The sequence below is a fragment of the Pongo pygmaeus genome, chromosome 19, assembly GCF_028885625.2.
Source record: "Pongo pygmaeus isolate AG05252 chromosome 19, NHGRI_mPonPyg2-v2.0_pri, whole genome shotgun sequence".
In the NCBI taxonomy this organism is placed as follows: Eukaryota; Metazoa; Chordata; class Mammalia; order Primates; family Hominidae; genus Pongo; species Pongo pygmaeus.
The window spans coordinates 99894290-99918028 of record NC_072392.2 but is presented as its reverse complement, the minus strand read 5'-3'; the positions used below and the strand labels follow the sequence as shown (position 1 = coordinate 99918028).

At 47.0% G+C, this 23739-nt stretch overlaps 1 protein-coding gene across 1 annotated transcript in view; it reads left to right on the top strand.

Annotated features, from left to right (window-relative positions):
• NPLOC4 (NPL4 homolog, ubiquitin recognition factor) overlaps positions 1–23739 on the top strand; it is an 80854-nt gene that overhangs the window by 31369 nt on the left and 25746 nt on the right. The window contains exons 8-12 of the mRNA XM_054458540.2: positions 842–1021; positions 5205–5291; positions 8328–8399; positions 9401–9527; positions 16184–16344. Coding sequence (XP_054314515.2) covers positions 842–1021; positions 5205–5291; positions 8328–8399; positions 9401–9527; positions 16184–16344 — 627 coding nt within the window. The remainder of the gene's footprint in view (positions 1–841; positions 1022–5204; positions 5292–8327; positions 8400–9400; positions 9528–16183; positions 16345–23739) is intronic.

Here is a 23739-nt window from a genome sequence, read left to right as displayed (position 1 = left end):
TTCTATTGCCTCAGCCTCCTGAGTAGCTGGGATTACAGGCATGAGCCACCATACCTGGCTAATTTTTGTATTTTTAGTAGAGACAGAGTTTCACTGTGTTGAATAATTTTTGAGGTTTAACTCCTGGCCTCAGGAGATCCACCTGCCTCGCCTCCCAAAGTGCTGGGATTACAGGCATGAGCCACCGTGCCTGACTGGTTTTTTTCTTAAGTAATGTTTATTGTTTTTATTTTTTGAATAGAATAGCAGATTATTATTATTATTATTTATTTATTTATTTTTTTTTTTGAGACGGAGTTTTGCTCTGTTGCCCAGGCTGGAGTGCAGTGGCGCCGTCTCAGCTCACTGCAAGCTCCACCTCCTGGGTTCACGCCATTCTCCTGCCTCAGCCTCCTGAGTAGCTGAGACTACAGGTGCCCGCCACCATGCCTGGCTCTGGCTAATTTTTTGTATTTTTACAAAATACAAAAAAAATAGAGACGGGATTTCATCATGTTCGTCAGGATGGTCTTGATCTCCTGACCTCATGATCCGCCCGCCTTGGCCTCCCAAAGTGCTGGGATTACAGGCGTGAGCCACCGCTCCCAGCCCAGATGTTTATTTTTTAAGATACAAGGGGTCTCACTCTGTCGCCCAGGCTGGACTTGAACTCCTGGGCTTAAGCAATCCTCTAGCCTCGGCCTCCTGAGTATCTGGGACCACAGGCATGCACCATCACACCCTATTGGTTTGTTTTTTAAAGAACTGGGCAAAAGGTATTTATGAATGGTTTGTGTTAGAAAAACAGGTGATTTCTTTTTAATGGCATGTTTTCATCAGCCCACTCTTGTTAACTCTACAGAAGTACAGGCATGTGGACAATATCATGTTTGAGAATCACACCGTCGCTGACCGCTTTCTTGACTTCTGGAGAAAGACAGGGAACCAGCATTTCGGGTACTTATATGGACGGTACACGGAGCACAAAGACATTCCCCTTGGCATCCGGGCTGAAGTGGCTGCGATTTATGAGCCACCTCAGGTAAACATGACGGGATTCAAGTTCCTGAGTTTCTGTTTGGAGGCTGTGGGGGACGCCCTTTTGGAGAGGCCTTGCCCTGTTCGCTTTGTTGTTTGTGCCCCCTCTGTCACACGCCGGTGCACATGCACAGCATTTTCTGAGTTAGTGGAGAGTGAGATCATGGATCCTAAAACCTTCAGTGTATGTTACTAAGGATAAGGATATTTTCTTACACAACCGGTACATTTGCCACTATTGATCCAGTGTTTTTATCTCGTCTGCTGTGTCCAGGTTTGCTCATTGCCTCCGTAGTGTCCAGGTGCTCAGTCCTCCTTGTGTCATTCTGTGTCTCTTCCACCATGCAGCAGTCACTGTCTTAGGAACCATGGAGAAGGCCACAGACACACCTCAGCACCAATCACCAAAGTGTCACCAGAGTAACAAAAACTGCCACCAAAATAGGACTGATAACAATTTAAGATTTGTTTGGAGGGGAAAGAAGTGTCCTGAGGGTATATCCCGCAGGGTGTGTGCACAGCTAGTCACTGTGCTTGGAAGTCATTGGAAGGCCCTCTCGGTATGATTATGCCACCAACTAGTTACACATTGTATTTCCGGTTTTTAGGAATTGGGCTGTGTGTATATATTTATATAAATTTCAGTTTGTTTTGTAATTATGTATAATATTTATGTAGTATATTTTACACACATTTTATTACAAAAGTAAAAAGTAAACACATATTGAATGCTAGTTAATGATATGTGTGCTATACTATTTAGGGAGAAGTACATTTATGTCTGTAATATACTTGAAATCCAATAGAAAAATAAAATGAATTGATGGGTGACTAGAGGGACAGATAGTGCATAGGAAATGTTCATGCTGAATCTAGTGGTGGGTATATGAGTATTCATTGTAAAATTCTTTAAATTAGCTGTATGTTAGAAATTTTTAATTTTTATTTATTTATTTTTTAGAGATGAGTCTTGCTCTGTTGCCCAGACTGGAGTGCAGTTGTGCAATCATAGCTTACTGCAGCCTTGACCTCCTGGGCTCAAGCGATCCTCCTGCCTCAGCCCCTGAGTAGCTGGGACTACAGGTGCATGCCACCATGCCAAGCTAGTTTCTAAATTTTTGGTAGAGTCAGGGTCTCGCTATATTGCCCAAGTTGGTCTTGAACTACTGGCCTCAAGTGACCCTCACATCTTGGCCTCCTGAAGTGTTGGGATTACAGGTAGGAGCCACTGTGCCCAACCAGAAATATTTTTAAAAGTTGGAAAAGAAAAAAAATGTGCACATTTCCAAAGTCATATTTACAAACAAGGTATATTCATTTCCCTTTACCCTGCTTTCCTCTGTAGGTAGCCCCTAGAGTTTTAAAACCTTTTTTCTTTTTGAGACAGCATCTCACTCTGTTGCCCAGGCTGGAGTGCAGTAGTGCCATCACGGCTCAGTGCAGCCTCAATTGCAGTCCTCTTGGGCTCAAGCAATCCTCCTGCCTCAGCCTCCCAAGTATCTGGGACTACAGGCGTGCACCACCATGTCTGACTTTTATATATATACGTGTGTGTGTGTGTATATATATATTTGTGTGTACATATATGTGTGTGTGTATATATGTGTGTGTGTATATATATGTGTGTGTGTATGTATATATGTGTGTATATATATGTACATATGTGTGTATATATATACATATATGTGTGTGTGTGTGTATATATATATGTATATATGTGTGTATATATATAGTGTGTGTGTGGAGACAGATCTCGCCATGTTACCCAGGCTGGTCTGGAACTCCTGGGCTCACACAGTTTACTCGCCTCAGCCTACCAAAATTCTGGGATTACAAGCATGAGACACCATGCTCAGCCTAAAATCTTTTTAGCTGGACTTCCTGAAGTTTGATTTTTTTTTTTTTAAATTTTGAGACGGAGTTTTACTCTGTTGCCCAGGCTGGAGTGCAGTGGCACGATCTCCACTCACTTCAACCTCCGCCTTCCGGGTTCAAGTGATTCTCCTGCCTCAGCCTTCTGAATAGCTGGGATTACAGGTGCCGCCACCATGCCTGGCTAATTTTTGTATTTTTAGTAGAGACAGGGTTTCACCATGTTGGTCAGGCTGGTCTCAAACTCCTGACCTCGTGATCCACGCGCCTCAGCCTCCCAAAGTGTTGGGATTATAGGCGTGAGCCACTGCCCCCGGCCTGATTTTTTTTTAATTGTTTAATTGTTTAATTTTTTTTTTTTTTTAATACAGAGAAGGTCTCTGTGTGGCCCACGCTGGTCTCAAACTCCTGGTCTCAAGTGATCCTACTGCCTTGGCCTCCTAAAGTACTAGAATTACCAGCATGAGCCATTGTGCCTGGCAAAAGTTTGTTTTTTTTGTTTGTTTGTTTTGTTTTGTTTTGAAACAAGGTCTCACTCCTGAGCGAGATCCTCTTACCTCTTTCTCCCAAGTAGCTGGGACTATCGGTGTATGCCACTGAGCCTGGCTAGTTTTGTTTTTTTGTATGTGTGACATTTTTAGTGGAAGCACATACACACACACAGGCATGCACACGCATTCATACTATCCCCCTTCTTTGTTTCTTTGTGCGTATACTATATTATGTGCACTTTTTCCACCTAACGCTGTCTTGTGGAGACCACCGGATGGCTAGCCTCCTATTTAGATAACCTGACTGGGAGGCGGGCTGGGGTGCCCTGCAGCTGCTTTCAGAGTTTGCTGATCAGAGTCTGAAACTGCAGGCTATGCATGGGTAATAGCTAGTGTACAGGCTTGCTAGTGGCCCCTGCACAAATGTGTGTCTTTCTTGGCTGTATTTATACGGATTTTCAGTGACATTTTTGGTATCTTTGCATAGCAATAGATGTAGTGTTTCATGAGGCCTTTGCCATGGCTCTTTTAAAAAGAGACACTAGATGGCAGTAGAGACCCCACCAGTGAAGTCTCAACCCTTAGGTCACTGTGCTGTACTCGGGATGCTGCTTTTGGAAGCACACAGTATTCAGATTCAGTTTTTTTAAAGGGTCTGTTTCATGGAGAGCTCAACGGTTCTATTACAAGTATAACTGAGGCCAGCCGTGGTGGCTCACACCTATAATCCCAGCACTTTGTAGGGGCGAGGCAGATCACTTGAGGCCAGGAGTTCAAGACCAGCCTGGCTGACATGGCAAAACCCCGTTTCTACTAAAAATACACACACAAAAATTTGCTTATGCAGCTTATGCTGCCACATGTCATTAAACAACTCCTTTTCCTTAGCTTTTTCTCTGAGTTTGTGATTTAACCTATGTTCTGGAGGGATTAATGACTGCCATATGGGTGATACCCAGCAAACGTAAACTTCTTTGTGGTTTTGCCAGATTTTGACTAATTTACAAGGATATGCCCAGTTACTGTAACTCAATTTGGGACTACCTTTACCTTTCCTATTCCTATGGCTGGGGTTTCTGCATGGAATGATACCTATTAATGACCCGCAAGCTACATTTAAGTGAACATTAATGATTTCGGTAAGCTTGGTCCACTCTGGGAAGTGATGTGCTGTGGTTGGTTTCAGTCGCATGGGAGCCAGTCAAAGCTACAACTCAAAGACTGCCCTGTGCCAGATGGAAGGAGGTGGTTGATTTTTGAACGCCTTTTCCCTTCCTTAGGGTTGGTGAGCTCATTGCTCTCTGTGGAGTTCATCGTGTCTCTCTAACTCAGTATCTTAGCTGTGAAGCCAAGCATTGTCTCTGCAGGAGTGGCACACAGATTTTCCAAGGCTGTTTTCTGGGAATGGATGTTACCTTACAGTTTGAGTCTTGCCTAATTTAGCCAAACCTGTTTGGAGTGAAGCTACTTACCCAAGGAAGTTTGAAACTAACTTAATTCCCTGATGAAGGAACTTTTAAAACAGGCGGAGTGTGTAGACCTTCCCTTAGTCCTGAGCGCTCCTGATGCGGAGCTGTGCAGCACACATCAGCTGGGCCCTGCGTGCCACATGTTTTGCAGCCCTGGTAAAAGGTGCAGCACAACCCGAGAAGGAGAGAAGCCAGGAGGCATGTCGCATGTGTTTTATCTGTGGCTGTAGTTCTCCTTTCTGACAAGGAGGCCCCCAGCACTCCTTGTGACCTAGAGCTGGAAGTGGAAGGGCTTGGGGTGCTGCTTCCTGAGCCCTCTGCTCTAAGTCCATCTTCTCCCTTTGATTCCCTGCAGATTGGTACACAGAACAGCTTGGAGCTTCTTGAGGATCCAAAAGCTGAAGTGGTCGATGAAATTGCTGCCAAACTTGGCCTGCGGAAGGTACTGAGGCATCTGGCAGCCAAGCAGGGGGCGTGGCCAGACTTTGTTGGGCATCCAGGCAAGGGGGAGATGGGGGAATGGCTGGGCTGTGTCGGGGACTGGCTCTCCCCGGCTGCACAAGGTCAGGTGCAGGCACCATATGTTTTGAAACTTCACGTGTGTTAGTTGGGCACCAGTAACTTTTATGTTCCTCTGACTTAAACTAAAATGAGAATGTTTTCTTGAGCATAAAAGAAAAAAAATCCCAGTGCAGATCTGGCTGTTATATTTCAGGCTTCCAGCCACACTTCATGAGGACTGCTTCAAGTGGGAAACAGAAGCAGGAGTCAGACCCCAGCCACACCCCTGCTGGCTCCTCTGTGCATGTGTGTCCCTTCTGCCTGAGCTCTCCCTTGATGTAGCTTGGAAGCCAAGGACAGTCAAGGCTGGCATTCCATTTACAGTGTTCATGTTCTGTGCCATGCACTTGGAGCTTCTGCTGTTCCATCATCAATCATCATTTAATTTCCTGTTTATAATTTAGCTCTCTGAGCCTACAATTCTTCCTAGTTTCATGGAACAGTTAGAAGATGAGAAAGGGATTTCCTTTTTTATTCTATTGGTTTATCTGACATTATTGATAAAGTTCCCAGGAACGATTTTAATAAATTCATGTAGAGTCATGAATTTGAACATATCTTACAAGTTTAATGTTAATAAGTATGTTTTATCCTTTATTTCCTAATCAACTCAGACCATGAAAAATAATCTCTAGATTATTTAATCTTCTGTACAGATGAAGGGGGTGAGACTGCAAATGTGACTTAAAACCTAGTAGTGTCAGTGAGCAGTCCACACAGTTTTACTGTCTTAGGAAAGAAACATCCTGTTTCTAACAAGGAGTCAACATCTTCATTTAGGGGCATATTTTGGTTCAAACTCTGGAAGTTCTCTTGTTTAAAAGAGATTGGTCCAATTTTTTGACCTAATTTGTTATAATCTTATAGTTCATAATCTTGAAATTACTTAAATAATTTTCTCCAAAACACAAGTTTCTCTTTTTATTTTATTTTATTAATTTTTTTTTTTTGAGGAGTCTTGCTCTGTCACCCAGGCTGGAGTGCAGTGGCATGATCTTGGCTCACTGCAACCTCTGCCTCCTGGGTTCAAGTGATTCTCCTGCCTCAGCCTCCCGAGTAGCTGGGATTACAGGCGCCCGCCACAACGCCCAGTTAATTTTTGTATTTTTAATAGAGACGAGATTTCACCATGTTGGCCAGGCTGGTCTTGAACTCCCGACCTCAGGTGATCCACCCGCCTTGGTCTCCCAAAGTTCTGGGATTATAGGCGTGAGCCACCGTGCCAGGCCCAAAATATGAGTTTCTAAGCCCTTATTTTTCTCAGTTTGATTTTGCTTTTGCTTTATTTACTGCATAATTAACCTTTTAAGTTTCATTTTCTCTGTTGCCACCACCTTAGGTTTTTCATTCATTGGGGCATCTTTAAAGACAGTGAAAGTCTCCCAGTGGGCTAGTCGTGTCTGCCGGGGATGGATGGGAAGAGTTGTGTGTCAGGTAGTGCTGGAGAGAGTCATGGGCCGCAGATCCTTCCCGAGGACAGAAGTGACAACTGCCGGGACTCAAGTGCTGCTCCTGTGGCCTCGTGACGGGCTTCTGGTGCAGGAATTCACAGGCAGAGGCGGGCCTAAGGATCACACGGCACACAGGCGCCGCCACACTGAACGGCACACAGGCGCCGCCGCACTGAACGGCACACAGGCGCCGCCACACTGAATGTGCAGGGGATGCTGGGTCACAGGTTTCAGATCCTGATACCCTCAGATGCTTCCTTCTGGCCTTGAGCTGGAGCTCCCAGGAGCAGCTGTGTAAAGTCTGCATTAGATTACCCCTTTTATATTATGTGCCTTTCTCTAGGAATCCTTTTTCTTAGCTTGTCGGGAAAGACCTACCGTCTGAAATGTTTATTTGCTTGCTTGTTGTCCGTCTTCCTCTTGGGAGTTGAAGTGCCTTTTTCACCCACCTTCTGTTGGTCTCACTCACTGCTGTGTCTCTTGCACCCAGCATGGTGCTGGGCAGAGCTGGTGCTGAGGAAACTCATCTCTAACCCAACAGCGCCAGAGGGAGGGTGGCCAGTTTCTACTGAATAGAGATGGAGATCCCTGGGTGTGGCCTGGCATCTTACTTGAGGAACCTGTTGATGTAGATTAACCTGGCTCACAAAAAGGAGTTTCTGACTGGGAACATTCTTTTTAAGCTCTCTGGGCAGAAGCCAGAAAACATTCATCATCTATCTTTTTTTTTTTTTTGAGACAGAGTCTCGCTCTGTGGGCCAGGCTGGAGTGCAGTGATGCAATCTCGGCTCACTGCAAGCTCCACCTCCTGGGTTCACACCATTCTCCTGCTTCAGCCTCCTGAGTAGCTGGGACTACAGGCGCCCGCCACCACGCCCGGCTAATTTTTTTGTATTTTTAGTAGAGACGGGGTTTCACCATGTTAGCCAGGATGGTCTTGATCTCCTGACCTCGTGATCTACCGTCTTGGCCTCCTGAAGTGTTGGGATTACAGGTGTGAGCCACCGCGCCCGGCCACGCCCAGCTAGTTTTTTTTTTTTTTTTGAGATGGAGTTTCGTTCTTGTTGCCCAGGCTGGAGTGCAATGGCGCGCGATCCTGGCTCACTGCAACCTCTGCCTCCCGGGTTCAAGTGATTCTCCTGCCTCGGCCTCCTGAGTAGCTGGGATTACAGGCATGTGCCACCACCCCAGCTAATCTCGAACTCCTGACCTCGGGTGATCCACCCACCTCGGCCTCCCAAAGTGCTGGGATTACAGGCGTGAACCACCGCACCCAGCCTAATTGCTGTATTTTTGGTAGAGATGGGGTTTCACCATATTGGCCAGGATGGTCTCGATCTCTTAACCTCGTGATTCTCCTGCCTCGGCCTCTCAGAGTGCTAGGATTATAGGCGTGAGTCACTGTGCCCAGCCATTCATCATCTATCTTGAGGAGATGTTTAAAAGATACTTTCCTTTTTATTAAGGTTGGCTGGATATTTACAGACCTCGTCTCAGAAGATACCCGAAAGGGTACAGTCCGCTACAGTCGAAATAAGGTGAGGTGGAGACAGGACTGTGCGTGTGGCCCTATGGCTTGGTTACAGATGGTGTTGGCCTGCATTATCAGGGTCTCTTTGCACCGCTGGTTCTAGCTTTCAGGCCCCATTATTTATTTATTTATGTTTTTTGAGACGGAATCTTGGTCTTTCGCTCAGGCTGGAGTGCGGTGGAGCAATCTCTGCTCACCGCAAGCAGTGCCTCCCGGGTTCACACCATTCTCCTGCCTCAGCCTCAGGAGAAGCTGGGACTACAGGTGCCCGCCACCACGCCCGGCTAATTTTTTTGTATTTTTAGTAGAGATGGGGTTTCACTGTGTTAGCCAGGATGGTCTTGATCTCGACCTTGTGATCCGCCTGCCTTGGCCTCCCAGAGTGCTGGGATTACAGGCGTGAGCCACCACGCCCAGCCCTCAGGCCCCATTATTTTTCAAGAAGTTCTTCTTGATCAATGAAGGCCGGATCTCTTGGTCTCATAGAGCTAAACCCATCTTACCTTTACAGAGCAGTGACTTTCAGGGCTCAGCCCATGGCGAGGTGGTTTACGTAGTGCTTCTGGCCTTCTTAGTCATGGGTGGTTTTAGATGAGGAATTGGTAATAGTTAGGAATTGTAGATACTTGTTTCAAAGTGGTTTTGAGTTTTATAGTTTGGTTCTTATTTTTTATTATTTATTTTTTTGAGACAGTCTTGCTCTGTCACACAGGTTGGAGTGCAATGGCACAATCTTGGCTCACTACAGCTTCCTCCTCCTGGGTTCAGGTGTGCGCCGCCATACCCAGATAATTTTTTTATTTTTAGTAGAGACCAGGTTTTGCTGTGTTGGCCAGGCTGGTCTTGAACTCTTGTCCTCAAGTGGACCTCCCGCCTCCACCTCTCAAAGTGCTGAAATTAGAAGTGTGAGTCACTGTTCCTGGCTTAGTTCTTAATTTTTAAAGAAGAAACAGAAGTATATTTTGGCATGATGCTGTAAAATTTGATAGGCTGCTTCTCTTGTCTTAGGACACCTATTTCCTAAGTTCGGAAGAGTGCATCACTGCAGGAGACTTCCAGAACAAGCATCCCAACATGTGCCGGCTCTCTCCAGATGGACATTTTGGATCCAAGTTTGTTACTGCAGTGGCTACAGGTATAACAGGGACAGTTTGTACTGTAAATATTACCACCTCGTTAATATATTTTGTTCCTCTTTTTGGTAGCCTTTTATCCTTAGTTATACTGGACTTTCTTACTGGGCTTGTGAGATATAAATTCCTCCTTTCTTTTTATGGTAAAAATTCTGAACTTAACAGCATAAAACTATATAAGCACAAACCCCAAAACTCGTAACAGAATCAGTACCTCCACAGAGCTCTCCTCTAGGCCAGAGTTCTCATTAAAAGTCCACTTTTTTGGCCGGACGTGGTGGCTCACGCCTGTAATCCCAGCACTTGGGAGGCGAAGGTGAGTGGATCGCTTGAGGTCAGGAGTTCGAGATCAGCCTGGCCAACATAGTGAAACCTCATCTCTTTATAAATATAAAAATCAGCTGGGCGTGGTGGTGGGCGCCTGTAATCCCAGCTGCTCAAGGAGCTGAGGCAGGAGAATCACTTGAACCCATCAGGCGGAGGTTGCAGTGAGCTGAGTTTGTGTCAGTGCACTCCAGCCTGGGTGACAGGGTGAGACTCTGTCTCAAAAAAAGAAAAGAAAAAATATGTATATATGTATATGTATATATGGATAAGGCTGTTCCCCTGGGTGACAGAGTGAAACTCCATCTAAAAAAAAAAAAAAAAAAAAAGCAAAAAAGCGGGTTTTTTTGTTTTTTTGTTTTTGACAGTCTTACTGTCATTTTGGCTGGAGTACAGTGGCGCAATCTTGGCTCACTGCAACGTCTGCCTCCTGGGTTCAAGCGATTTTTGTGCCCCAGCCTCTTCAGAGTAGCTGGAATTGTAAGTGCACGCCTGGCTAATTTTTGTAGTTTTAGTGGCGACTGAGTTTTGCCTTGTTGGCCAGGCTGATCTTGAACTCCTGACCTCAGGTGATTCACCCTCATTGGCCTCTCAAAGTGCTGGGATTACAACATCTGTAATCATAGCATTTTGGGAGGTTGAGCCAGGAGGATCCCTTGAGACTGGGTGTTTGAGACCAGCCTGGGCAACATGGCAAGTCCCCATCTCTACAAAAAATAAATAAAACATTTAAAAAAGAAAGAAAGAAAAGTGTTCAAGCTGACTGCAGAAGTTTTGCACTTTGCTGCATATTCTTGAGCTTGCCGGGTTTTTGTGGGGTTTTTTTGTTTGTTTGTTTTAGACATGTTCTTGCTCTGTCACCCAGACTGGAGCACAGAGGTGCAGTCACGGCTCACTGGTGCGACTCCTGGGCTCATGTGATCAGCCCCCATCAGCCTTCCATGTAGTTGGGACTACATGCATGCGCCACCACGCCCAGCTAATTTTTAATTTTTTTTTTCCCCCCAGAGACGGAGTCTCGCTCTGTCGCCCAGGTTCGAGTGCAATGGCGCGATCTCGGCTCACTGCAAGCTCCGCCTCCCAGGTTCACGCCATTCTCCTGCCTCAGCCTCCCGAGTAGCTGGGACTATAGGAGTCTGCCAGCACACCCGGCTAATTTTTTGTATTTTTGATAGAGATGGGGTTTCACCATGTTAGCCAGGATGGTCTCGATCTCCTGACCTCGTGATCTGCCCGCCTCGGCCTCCCAAGTGCTGGGATGACAGGCATGAGCCACTGCGCCTGGCCTAATTTTTAAATTTTTAGTAGAAATGAAGTCTTGCTGTGTTGCCCAGCCTGCAGTTCCTTGATTTAAGGTGCATTTAGATTGATTTTTGAAATGAATATACTTTTTGAGGAGTGATAGGCGTCTTTCACATTAATTATGTTAATAATTAATACATGTTAACTATTTCACATGTGAATTAGTTGTGTCAGATTTATTTTCCTAAGTTGTTGCTTGGGTTGAGTGCTTAAGGGAAGGGTTGGGAATTTGGGCCAGGATTGAAGGAGGGTCTGGGAATTCTGCGTTACAGAACCTGTTAGTGAGGGCACCCTGGGAAGGGTGCTGTCATGGTGGGGGATTCAGGGTAGCTGGAGAGCAGCTGGGGTGTCAGGCAGGGGGCACTGGGCACCCAGGAGGGGAGCAGAGAACAAAGGCGCTCATGTCATTTAGAATTCTGCCTGGCCAGCATTGTATTTAGAGACGGGGAGAAAAGTGTTGTCATATTCTTCTCGGTGTCACATCCCCACACCCCTGCCACATGTAGGCTGATATCTGGGTACAGTAGTGTAGGTTGGTAGTTTCCAAGCCTATCAGACTCAACTCCTGTTTTTAGAACACTTTGTGATACCCCTTTACTATGCAGAAATAAAATTCATGGGTAACATAGTTAATGTAGGCTGCCGACACACACAATTCTGAAATGGAAGGCAGAGTAGTATCCTAACTGTAACATCAAGGGAAAGTGATAGGAAAGAAACAGAATAAAGTCGTACGTTTAGGTGTGTCAGTGCTTCTGGACTGACTCATGAGGACAGCACAGTGGGATCCGTGCTGGCCTGTGTGGGCAAGGGCTGAGCACAGGGCTGGGTCCAGGCCTCTCAGCTGGCCTTGCCGTCAGCAACATGGCTTCCTCAGAGGCTCAACAGCTCTCCACCCAGTTCCAAGCAGAAGAGTGTGCCCTTGCCTCAGCTTACACTGTTGTAGTCCCAGAGAATTCAGTGTGCATTAAAACTGTGCCTGTCTGTTTTGTGGCTATTTATAAAATAGAATTGCTTCTAATCTCATATCATTGTAAGTAGTGGTTTTTGCCTACACAAGTGTGTAGCGGGTATTCAGAATCTTGTGGGATATGGAACAGTTCCATAGTATTTCAGTGTCGTTTTAATGTCTGTTTTATTCTGAGGGAAATCGAGGATCTTTTATTTTTATTTAAAATTTTTTTTGTGACAGGTCTTGTTCTGTCACCCAGGCTGGAGTGCAATGGCACGATCTTGGCTCACTGCAACCTCTGCCTCCGGGTTCAAATGATTCTTGTGCCTCAGTCTCCCAAGTAGCTGAGATTACAGGCGCATGCCAACACACCCGGCCAATTTTTGTATTTTTTGTAGAGACGGAGTTTCACCATGTTGGCCAGGCTGGTCTCAAGCTTCTGGCCTCAAGTGATCCGCCTGCCTCGGCCTCAAAAAGTCCTGGGATTACAGATGTGAGCCACTGTGCCCAGTCTAATTACTGTTTCTGTGGAGAAATTTTTCCATGGGCCAGAAGAACTGGCACATTTTTAGAATTACAGTTTCTAACTTGGGGGCTACCACCTTGAATTTGAGTCATAGCTCTTGTTGAGAGTTGAGAGATTATATAGATCATTCTTGGGCTTTTTTCGCCTCTGGAATTGGCATTTACTGAAAGGTTTTAGAGCTGAGGGACAATAAATAACCTAATTTATAAGCAGATAGGCAGTGACAGCCCCTTTGTGTCTGTGTGAATCACCCCTCTTGGTGCTCAGACCTGCCATGGTCTCCCTTTCCTGAGGGTGGTGGCCGACTGAGGAGTGCTTATCCTCACGCGTGTTTTTAATCACTGCAGCTCGGATGAAGGTTTTCTAACTCAAGTAAAGTGTGCTCTTCCCCTGTGTTAGGGTTCCTTGGTCACGGCCATGTGGGAACCCCATAGCGCTGTTGGAAATTGTACTTGTTGCATTCCCGTCCCACGTCCCTCCTTAGACAGGAAGGTACAGACTGAGCCATGTGGCACTGGGTGTGTGGTGCCCCTGCCGGCAGCACTCCGGTACTGGCTGGGATGCGGAGGCCTTGCCTCTCCCTCTGCATCTGTCCTTCCCCCCTTTCCCCTTTCATTGTACTCAGGTATTCTCTGGCACGAGACTTTAGAGTATAAGAGCCCCAATTAAGTGTGCGCTTTGCTTGAGTGACCCTGAGGGGCCCTGTGGAAGGACAGTGTACTGTAGAACTTACGCCCCACATTGGGCTGGACGTCTGTGTCCTCATAGTCTAGCATACTCTAAATTTACGGGCTGTGAAAATTACTTGCTGCAGATCTGGTTAAAAAACCAGAAATGCATTCAGATTCAGCAGCTGAGGTTTTTTTGTCGCTGCCTCTTTGTAGGCCCTGTGATCCTTCCCACGTAGGGATTTCCTGACTGGCTGATTTGGGAAGGGTATGATAGTTAACTTGTCCTGCCAGCCGTTCCGGCAGGGTTACACAAACCCATCAGGACATGTATTTCCTGCTGCTCCACGTGGAAAGGGGAGTTTGCAGTTCATCTCAGTGAATTTACCCTTGAAGATTATCCATATGGCCAATTTTGCTGTTTATAAAAAGCCGTCAGTTTTATAAATACTGCTTTCCATTTTTCTCTTATTCTCAACTGCTAGATTTTTCTTTCGTGAATGACCTATCATGTTAATGACCAATCTAAACACCAGAGCAGGTTTTTTGTTTTTGTTTTGTTTTTTGTTTTACTCCGGAGATGGAGTCTTGCTCCATTGTCCGGGCTGGAGTGCAGTGGTGTGATCTCAGCTCATCGCAGCCTCCACTTCCCGGAGTCAAGCGATTCTTCTGCCTCAGCCTCCTGAGTAGCTGGGATTACGGGTGCACGCCACCATGCCCGGTTAATTTTTATATTTTTAGTAGAGACAGGGTTTCACCATGTTTTCCAGGCTGGTCTTGAACTCCTGACCTCAGGTGATCTGCCTGCCTCGGCCTCCCAAAGTGCTGGAATTACAGGCATGAGCCACCGCGCCAAGCCCAGTCCAGGTTTTCATGGTGTCCTAACCAGATGTCCTAACCAAATGGCTCCCCGGCGCTATGTCCAGCCTTTGCCTCTGCTCTTTCTGAGCCCTGCATTCTTTCAGTGCCATTTATGCCACCAAGCACACGGGCAAGTGAGGTGCCTGTATCTTTGCTGAGATATTAGTGGTCGTTTGTGCAGGGTTGGCTGCCTCCTGAGCATTTGAGTTCGGGGCAGGGAGAAAATCCTATGCTAGTGAACTGTGCCTTTGGAGCGAGTTTGACCCAGGGTTTTGAAGCCAGCCATCACCTGCCTCCTATGTGCGTTGAGAGCTTCATGGCAGCCAGCTCTATCTCCTCCCTCACCTTTTTGGAGTGTGTGGCCGTCAGGTTTGCTTTCTGATGCATGTTTGAAAGCCACGTGCGCTACGTTTCTATTTTCTGATCATAAGTGATCCTTTTTGTCAAAGAAACTGAAATAGAGGTATTGAGGGTTTTTTTTTTCATCCAAAGCTATATATAACAAATGTTGAGGACTGGGCACAGTGGCTCACACCTGTAATTCCAGCACTTTGGGAAGCTGAGGCAGGAGGATCACATGGGGCCAGGAGTTAGAGACCAGCCTGGGCAACATAGTAAGACCTTACTTCTAAAACAATAAATAAATACCTAAAAAATAACGAGATTGTAGTCAGCACGTAACTTCAGTTCTGGAAGCACACCTCTGCGGCGATGGGCGTCTCCCCCATGCCTGCCTCCTCCAAAGGCTCAGGCTGCCCCCATGGCATCATCTGCCCAGCTCACTTCAGGGACCTGGTCTAACTGGACCACACTGCCACCTCTCAGCCGTGATCTGTAGTTCTCTTGTCCCCACATGAAGTCATTCTGGAGGCTTCAATGGAGTGGAGACTGGGAGAGAAGGACGGGGTGGGCGGTGTGGAGGGTGAAACCGTAGAGGAGCTGGGCTCCCAGGTCTGCCCACGGCCATGGAGTGGTACCTGCACCTCCACACTGTGTGATGACGCCTGGTGGCATCGATTTTGCATGGTAGCCATGTAGGTTTCTGTAAGATAGAGGCTGCTGTGTATACAATACAATGACTGGATTTGTATTAAAAATAGTTTCCGTCTTGCTCTTCTTCCACCCCCTCCCCCATCTCTCTGCCTCTAGATGAATTTATCCTCCCATCCTTACTGTGAACCTAGGGATCTATCTGCCGTTTACAGCCCTGGTGTTATTATGAACCAGGAGCCCAAGTGCTGATGACACTAAGCCTAGCTTTAGGGGCAGATGCTAGACAATGTTCAACAATCTTTTTTTTTTTTATTGATTGATTGATTGATTGTAAAGATAGGGTCTCACTATGTTGCCCAGACTGGTCTCAAACTCCTGGGCTCAAGCAGTCCTCCCGCCCTGCCCTCTCAGAGTGCTCAGATTACAGGCGTGAGCCATTGCACCTAGCCTTTTCTTTTCTTTTTTTTTAAAGTTTAACAATCTTGATTTCCTGATTCTGATAGAGCATGTCCTTGGTGGCACCTATTTGTGGAGCCAAGTTTGTGTGGGGCTGCAGGGTGCCCTGACCTGCATGTCCAGGTCTTGTGCTGTGGCCACCCATCTGTTGACTACTGAGTCTCACTCTGTCCCCCAGGCTGGAGTGCAGCGGCATAATCTCGGCTCACTGCAAGCTCCGCCTCCCGGGTTCACGCCATTCTCCTGCCTCAGCCTCCCGAGTAGATGGGACTACAGGCGCCCGCCACCGCACCCGGCTAATTTTTTGTATTTTTAGTAGGGACGGGGTTTCACCGTGTTATCTGGGATGGTCTCGATCTCCTGACCTCGTGATCCGCCCGCCTCGGCCTCCCAAAGTGCTGGGATTACAGGCATGAGCCACCGCACCCAGCTGACTACTGAACATTTTTTAACTCTTACCCCCGACAAACTCTTGAGGGTTTGTTTTTTCTGTTGATCAGAGGTGAAGAGTTAACAGATATGGACTGGTTTTGAATGCCGTTTGGTAGACTCTTTTTAAAGGTCTCTCTCTTGCAGGTGGTCCTGACAACCAAGTCCACTTTGAAGGGTACCAGGTGTCCAATCAGTGTATGGCACTGGTCCGTGATGAGTGTTTGCTGCCGTGCAAGGATGCCCCGGAGCTTGGCTACGCCAAGGAGTCTAGCAGTGAGCAGTACGTGCCTGATGTGTTTTATAAGGTAAAAGTATGGTAAGAAAAAGAATTCTGTACATGGAGAATGGTGTGAACCTGTCTTGGACCTTTCTAATTTGAGTGCATTCTGCCTATAGCAGCCATTCGTCAGCTGTGGTTGAACCCTGCTTGTCACTAAAGGCTTCTGTCACGTTTCTGGGGCTGGATATTAGCTACTCATGCTTCCATGGCGTTAGGGCTTCTCACCAGAAGTGGAGCTACATGCACTGGGTTTGAGATCAGTAACACCAAATCTGACCATTGCAACACCGAGAGCTACATGCACTGGGTTTGAGATCAGTAACACCAAATCTGACCATTGCAACACCGAGAGCTACATGCACTGGGTTTGAGATCAGTAACACCAAATCTGACCATTGCAACACCGACAGTCTCAGTTTCTAAAGATGAGAAGATGGGGCCTTGGCATGGTGGCTCATGCCTGTAATCCCAGCGTTTTGGGAGGCCAAGGCAGGAGGATCGCTTGTGTCCAGAACTTCAAGACCAGCCTGGGCAACATAGCGAGACCCTGTCTCTACAAAAAATAGATGTGGTGGCATGAACTGTAGTCCCAGCTACTCAGGAGGCTGAGGTAGGAGGATCACCTGAGTCCGGGGAGGTCAAGGCTGCAGTTAGCCATGGTCATGCCGCTGCACTACAGGCCTGGGTGACAGAGTGAGACCCTGTCTCAAGGATGGGGGTGGAGATGAGAAGACAGTGGGACATGTTTCGGGACGTTTTTTAGAATCCTGCCAGTTGTAGCTACTCAATGTTTTTTCTTTTTGGTGGTTCCTGCTCCTTTGGGGGCTCCAGTTACACATGTATTTGGCTGCCTGAAGTTGTCCCACAGTTTATTGATACTCTGTTCATTTGGTTTCAGTCTTTTTCAGTGTTTCATTTTGGATAGTTTCTGTTCGTCTTCACATTCGTTGATCTGCACTTCTACAGTGTCTCATCTGCAGTTAATCTCATCCAGCATATTGTTCATCTCAGACATTGTAGTCTTCATTCCAGAAGTTTAAGTTGTTAATTGCTTCCTGTGTTTCTACTTAACTCTTTGAACATAGAGGATACAGTTATATTAACTTTTTTTGGCCGGGCGCAGTGGCTCATGCCTGTAATCCCAGCACTTTGGGAGGCCGAGATGGGCAGATCACAAGGTCAGGAGATCGAGACCATCTTGGCTAACACAGTGAAACCCCGTCTCTACTAAAAAAAAAAATACAAGAAATTAGCCGGGCGTGGTGGCGGGCACCTGTAGTCCCAGCTACTCGGGAGGCTGAGGCAGGAGAATGGCGTGAACCTGGGAGGCGGAGCTTGCAGTGAGCCAAGATCGTACCACTGCACTCCAGCCTGGGGAACAGAGCTAGACTCTGTCTCAAAAAAAAAAACAAAAAACTTTTTTCTTTGTTTCTTTTTTCCTTTTTTTTTTTTTTTTTTTTTAAGAGACAGGGTGTCGGCCAGGCGCAGTGGCTCACGCCTGTAATCCCAGCACTTTGGGAGGCCGAGGTGGGCGGATCACAAGGTCAGGAGATCGAGACCATCCTGGCTAATACGGTGAAACCCCATCTCTACTAAAACTACAAAAAATTAGCCGGGCATGGTGGCGGGCGCCTGTGGTCCCAGCTACTCGGGAGGCTGAGGCAGGAGAATGGCATGAACCCGGGAGGCAGAGCTTGCAGTGAGCCAAGATTGTGTCACTGCACTCCAGCCTGGGCGACAGAGGAAGACTCCGTCTCAAAAAAAATAAAAAATAAAAAAATAGGGTGTCACTGTGTTGGCCAGGTTGATCTTGAACTCCTGGCCTCGAGCAGTCCTCCCGCCTCAGCCTCCAAAAGTGTTGGGGTTATAGGCGTGAGCCACTGCGCCCGACCCATATTAACTTTTAATGTTCTTATATACTAACTCATATCACCTGCTATTTCTGCATCAGTTTTAATTGATTGATTTTTTTTCTAATTATGGGTTAGCGTATGTGGGTCTGCAGCTGCAGTGTGTTTTCTGTGGACCATGTGTCTGTCTGTCCTTGTTACTGGCGTGCTGAGTGTGTGTGGTGTGCTGCTCATTGTGTATCACAAGCCAGAGACTCCAGCAGGGTGTCTTCTTCCAGAGAGGGCTTTCCTGTCCTCCATGGGAAACGTGGTGGTGGTGAGCTGTCCATCTCCATCCAGGTGGCAAGTAGCTGGTCAGAGCTGACTTGCATTTTGATGAGACTTCTTCTATTGTTGATCCTTCCCTTTTTCTACAGTGTAACCCCTAGGGGTGCCATCTGAGAGCCTGGTAGAGCTCTTTGTGAGGTGACAGTCTTCCTTAAATATTTGTCTCATTGGCCCTGAAAGGTTGGGAGATATAGTCTGTCCAGAAGTTTCTTGTTTTCCTCATGCCTCATACAGCTTAAATATGTAGGTATCGCATGTACCTTAAAACTTTTGCAAGCATCTTTTTTTTTTTTTGAGACAGTTTTGCTTTGTTACCCAGGCTGGAGTACAGTGGCGCGATCTCAGCCCACTGCAGCCTCCGCCCCTTGAGTTCAAGCGATTCTTGTGCCTCAGCCTCCTGAGTAGTTGGGACTACAGATGTGTGCCACCTGCCCGGCTAATTTTTTGTGTTTTTAGTTGAGACTGTGTTTTACCATGTTGGCCAGGCCGGTCTTGAACTCCTGGCCTCAAGCGATACCCAAAGTGTTGGGATTACAGGCGTGAGGCCACCCAAAGTGCTGGGATTACACCACACCTGGCTGCAAACATCTTGAGGGGGGAGAATGACTGCATGTTTGAAATTCCTGTGTCTCCAGAGTCTCTGCCAGACCCTCATCTCCCAGAATGCACTTTCTGCAGGAGGAGGGAAGGGGCTTTCCCTCTCAGTGCCACGGTCCCCTTTGCTGGGGGTCTTCTTATCTGGTTTGGATTCAGGCCCCTGCCTCCCCTTCCTCCCTCCTACCCAGTTGGGTAGGCTGGTCTCGAACTCCTGATCTCAAGTGATCTACCCGCCTCAGCCTCCCAGAGTGCTGGGATTACATGCATGAGACACTGTGCCTGACCTATATTTTTCTTTTGAAACAGCATCTTGCTCTGTCACCCAGACTGGAGTGCAGAGGCGTGATCTCAGCTCATTGCAACTTCTGCCTCCTGGGCTCACGTGATCCTCCTGCCTCAGCCTCCCGCGTAGCTGGCACTACAGGCGCACACTACCATGCCCACCTAACTCTTTTGTATTTTTAGTAGAATCAGGATTTCACCATGTTGCCCAGGCTGGTCTTGAACTCCTAGGCTCAAGCAATCTGCCTGCCTTGGCCTCCCGCAATGCTGGGATTATAGATGCTGGGATTACAGATGTGAGCCACTGCACCCAGCCTCTGATTTCTTTCTTTCTTTTTTTTTTTTCCCCCCCTAGAACGGAGTCTTCCTCTGTCTCCCAGGCTGGAGTGCAGTGGCCTGATCTCGGCTCACTGCAACCTCTGCCATCTGGGTTCAGCGATTCTCGTGCCTCAGCCTCCTGAGTAGCTGGGATTACAGGTGTGCACCACCACGCCTGGCTAATTTTTATATTTTTAGTAGAGATTGGGTTTCACCATGTTGGCCAGGATGGTCTCAAACTCCTGACCTCACGATCTGCCCACTTCAGCCTCCCAAAGTGCTGGGATTACAGGCGTGAGCCACCACGCCCCGCCTTGATTTCTTTCTTAACGATGTGGATAATCAGCTATATGAGCACAGTTTTGGGAATAAAAGCAAACTTTTCTTTCCCTTTTAATCTTTGATGCTTCTCTGTCGTCAGTCATCTCCATGAATCATGGATGTTACTGGACTCTGTTCTATTCCATTGGCCAGTTTTCCTAAACCAGAAATAATACCATACTCTTTTTTTTTTTTTTTTTTTTTTTTGTGGCGACAGAGTCTCGTTCTGTCGCCCAGGCTGAAGTGTAGTGGTGCCATCTCAGATCACTGCAACCTCTGCCTCCCGGGTTCAAGCAATTCTCCTGCCTCAGCCTCCCGAGTAGCCCGGGACTACAGGCGCACGCTGCCACGCCCGGCTAATTTTTTGTATTTTAGTAGAGACAGGGTTTCACCATGTTGCCCAGGCTGGTCTTGAACTCCTGAGCTCAGCAGGCAATCCGCCCGCCTCGGCCTCCCAAAGTGCTAGGATTACAGGCGTGAGCCACCGTGCTCGGCCTCGTTCCCATGTTCTTTAATGTCTCTTAGAAAGGTTTTCAGTTTTCTCTGTGGAGGTCTTACCTATCATTTGTTAGATTATTCCTGGGTACTTTAATTTTTTTTAAGCCTGTTACAAAATAGCACTATCTTAAAATTACATTTTTAAGCTGTTGCTGTTTGAAACAGGTGAATTTTTGTATCCAGCAACTGCTATCTGTTCCTCAGTATTATTATTTATAAGTTTAGTCTTTCGCATTTCCTACATGTATTATCCTTTCCATCATCAGCCCTTCTCATTCTCTGGGCTTTTCCCAGTGTTGCCTGGGATCTTCCAAACAGCACTCATGGCAGTGGAAGTCTCTGGCACCTTTTTCTTGCTTTTAATTGTAAAGCAAGTGCTTTTAGGATTTTATCGTTAACTGAGTTTGCTGTAGGATTATTTTTAAATACCCTTTTCAGATTGGAAATTGGCTTTTTTATTTCCATGCGTTATTGTAAGTTTCTTGCACTTAGGAATGGAGCTCCCTTTTGTCATGAAATATGTGACATTTCCTTAATCATTCTGTTGTTTTCATAGAGTGCTTATTTGCCCTCTGTTAGAATAGGCTAGAAATACTTCCCAAAATTGTTTATAGCCCTGTAGGATTTGAGACAGATTTCTCATGTTTCAGGAAAATATCAGTTGGAGCAAAGAGAACTGTAAAAGCAAACATTGAAGTCATCCTTTTAGTCCTCCCATGGACTTTGCGGTTGAAGGTAAAACATGCCTCGTAAACAAAACCTGCACCAGTATTTGTCTAAGGCTGTTGTTCATCATGTTGTTGTCTCTGGCAATAAAAATTGGAAACAATTGAAAAGCCCCATCCCAAGGGGATATTAAGTTACAGCTGGACTCTGGGATAGCATGTGGTTACTAAAGGTATGTGTTTGCAAATTATTTAAAGATAAGGGATAAAACTTAGAAAGTAAAATTAAAAGTGCATCTATACCTAGAGTATAATACCAATTTTTTGTTTGTTTTTTTGAAGACACATATAGGCATTTGCACATGTATATGGACATACATTTACAGGCACTCACACATGGGGTGGGAGTAGAAGCTTCCTAACTGTCCTTCAGGAGGGAGGAGAGTCTGCAGCTTTGCCCTGTCCCATATGCAGCAGTAAGAGAACGAGGAAGAGCCTTGTGGACAGATGAGGGGAGCTGGGCAGATACTGACCTTGGAGAAGTGATTTGAAGGCACATCTGTGTCATCGTTCACGTGTAATTTTTTTAAGAAAGCATGGGTGTACACATAGTCCTGTGAGGACCAGGAGCTTCCCGAGGGACTAGGGCCAGCCAGCCGCACTCGTCTCTGGGGCAGTCAGGTGGCAGGAAGTGGGGCTTTTCTCTTTCACCTTTCTTGTGAAAGGGAACACTTGTCCCCTGCAGAGAAACATGAAGAAAACATATTTAATGATAACTACTCTTTGCATCTGGTAGAGTTCTTGTTTAGTTTTCTATTCTTTTAACTTCAAAACAAAGACTTGTGGCTGGGCGTGGTGGCTCACGCCTGTAATCCCAGCACTTTGGGAGGCTGAGGCGGGTGGATCACGAGGTCAGGAGATCGAGACCATCCTGGCTAACACGGTGAAACCCCGTCTCTACTAAAAATACAAAAAAATTAGCCGGGCGTGGTGGCGGGAGCCTGTAGTCCCAGCTACTTGAGAGGCTGAGGCAGGAGAATGGCATGAACCTGGGAGGCGGAGCTTGCAGTGAGCCGAGATCGTGCCACTGCACTCCAGCCTGGGCGACAGAGCGAGACTCCGTCTCAAAAAAAAAAAAACAAAGACTTGTAATTATGGAGAATAAATGAGTGCATTTATTGACTGTATGGCCAAATCAGAATGTATTTAATTGGTTTTGTGTTGATGGCCTTTGGTTCTTCCTCGTTGTTACAGAAAGTGCCACATTTAACACCCTGTACATCCTCATGTGACATCTTTGTATATCTTCAAAATAGAATTGCTGGGGAGGAAGGTTTTTTGAGTTTTGATAGATATTTCCAAGTCGCTCTCTAAAAAGTCGTACTAACATCTCTCTTGATAATTAGGAAGAAGAGTTTAAAATAACTTTCCAGCCATGAATGCACATGGGTATGTCACATGCACTCTGCGTCATGTGGCAGTAGCTGCTGTGCTGGCGCACATGGGCGCTCAGTCATGAATGTGCAGGGGCAGCGCCGCAGGGAGGAGGCCTGGCCCTGGCTGAGAGGCTCCTTGGGTTTTTGTGTGTTTCTTCAAATCAGGAGGCTGGCTGTGGCTCACTGCCCATCAGCCTCAAGAGCCTGCAGCTGTGGAGCCTTATGTGCAGCCCCAGAACCCAGCTGGTGGGGGTTTTGTTTGGGCAGGCTGGGACCTCCTGCCCATCACACAGGGACAAGACTCACACTCATAGACTGTTGTACAGCCAGGAGGCCCTTGACTGTCTCCTGTCTTTTCCTTTAAAAAGAATACTGATAGACTAGGTGTGGTGGCTCACACTCGTAATCCCAGCATAGACTAGGTGCGGTGGCTCACACTCGTAATCCCAGCATAGACTGGGTGCGGTGGCACTTGTAATCCCAGCATAGACTGGGTGCGGTGGCACTTGTAATCCCAGCATGGACTGGGTGCGGTGGCACTTGTAATCCCAGCATGGACTGGGTGCGGTGGCACTTGTAATCCCAGCATGGACTGGGTGCGGTGGCACTTGTAATCCCAGCATGGACTGGGTGCGGTGGCACTTGTAATCCCAGCATGGACTGGGTGCGGTGGCACTTGTAATCCCAGCATGGACTGGGTGCGGTGGCACTTGTAATCCCAGCATGGACTGGGTGCGGTGGCACTTGTAATCCCAGCATGGACTGGGTGCGGTGGCACTTGTAATCCCAGCATGGACTGGGTGCGGTGGCACTTGTAATCCCAGCATGGACTGGGTGCGGTGGCACTTGTAATCCCAGCATGGACTGGGTGCGGTGGCACTTGTAATCCCAGCATGGACTGGGTGCGGTGGCACTTGTAATCCCAGCATGGACTGGGTGCGGTGGCACTTGTAATCCCAGCATGGACTGGGTGCGGTGGCACTTGTAATCCCAGCATGGACTGGGTGTGGTGACACTTGTAATCCCAGCACTTTGGGAGGCCAGGGTGGGAGAATTGCTGGAGCTCGGGAAGTCGAGGCCGGTCTGTGCAACATAGCAAGACCTCATTTCTGCAAAAAAAAAATAA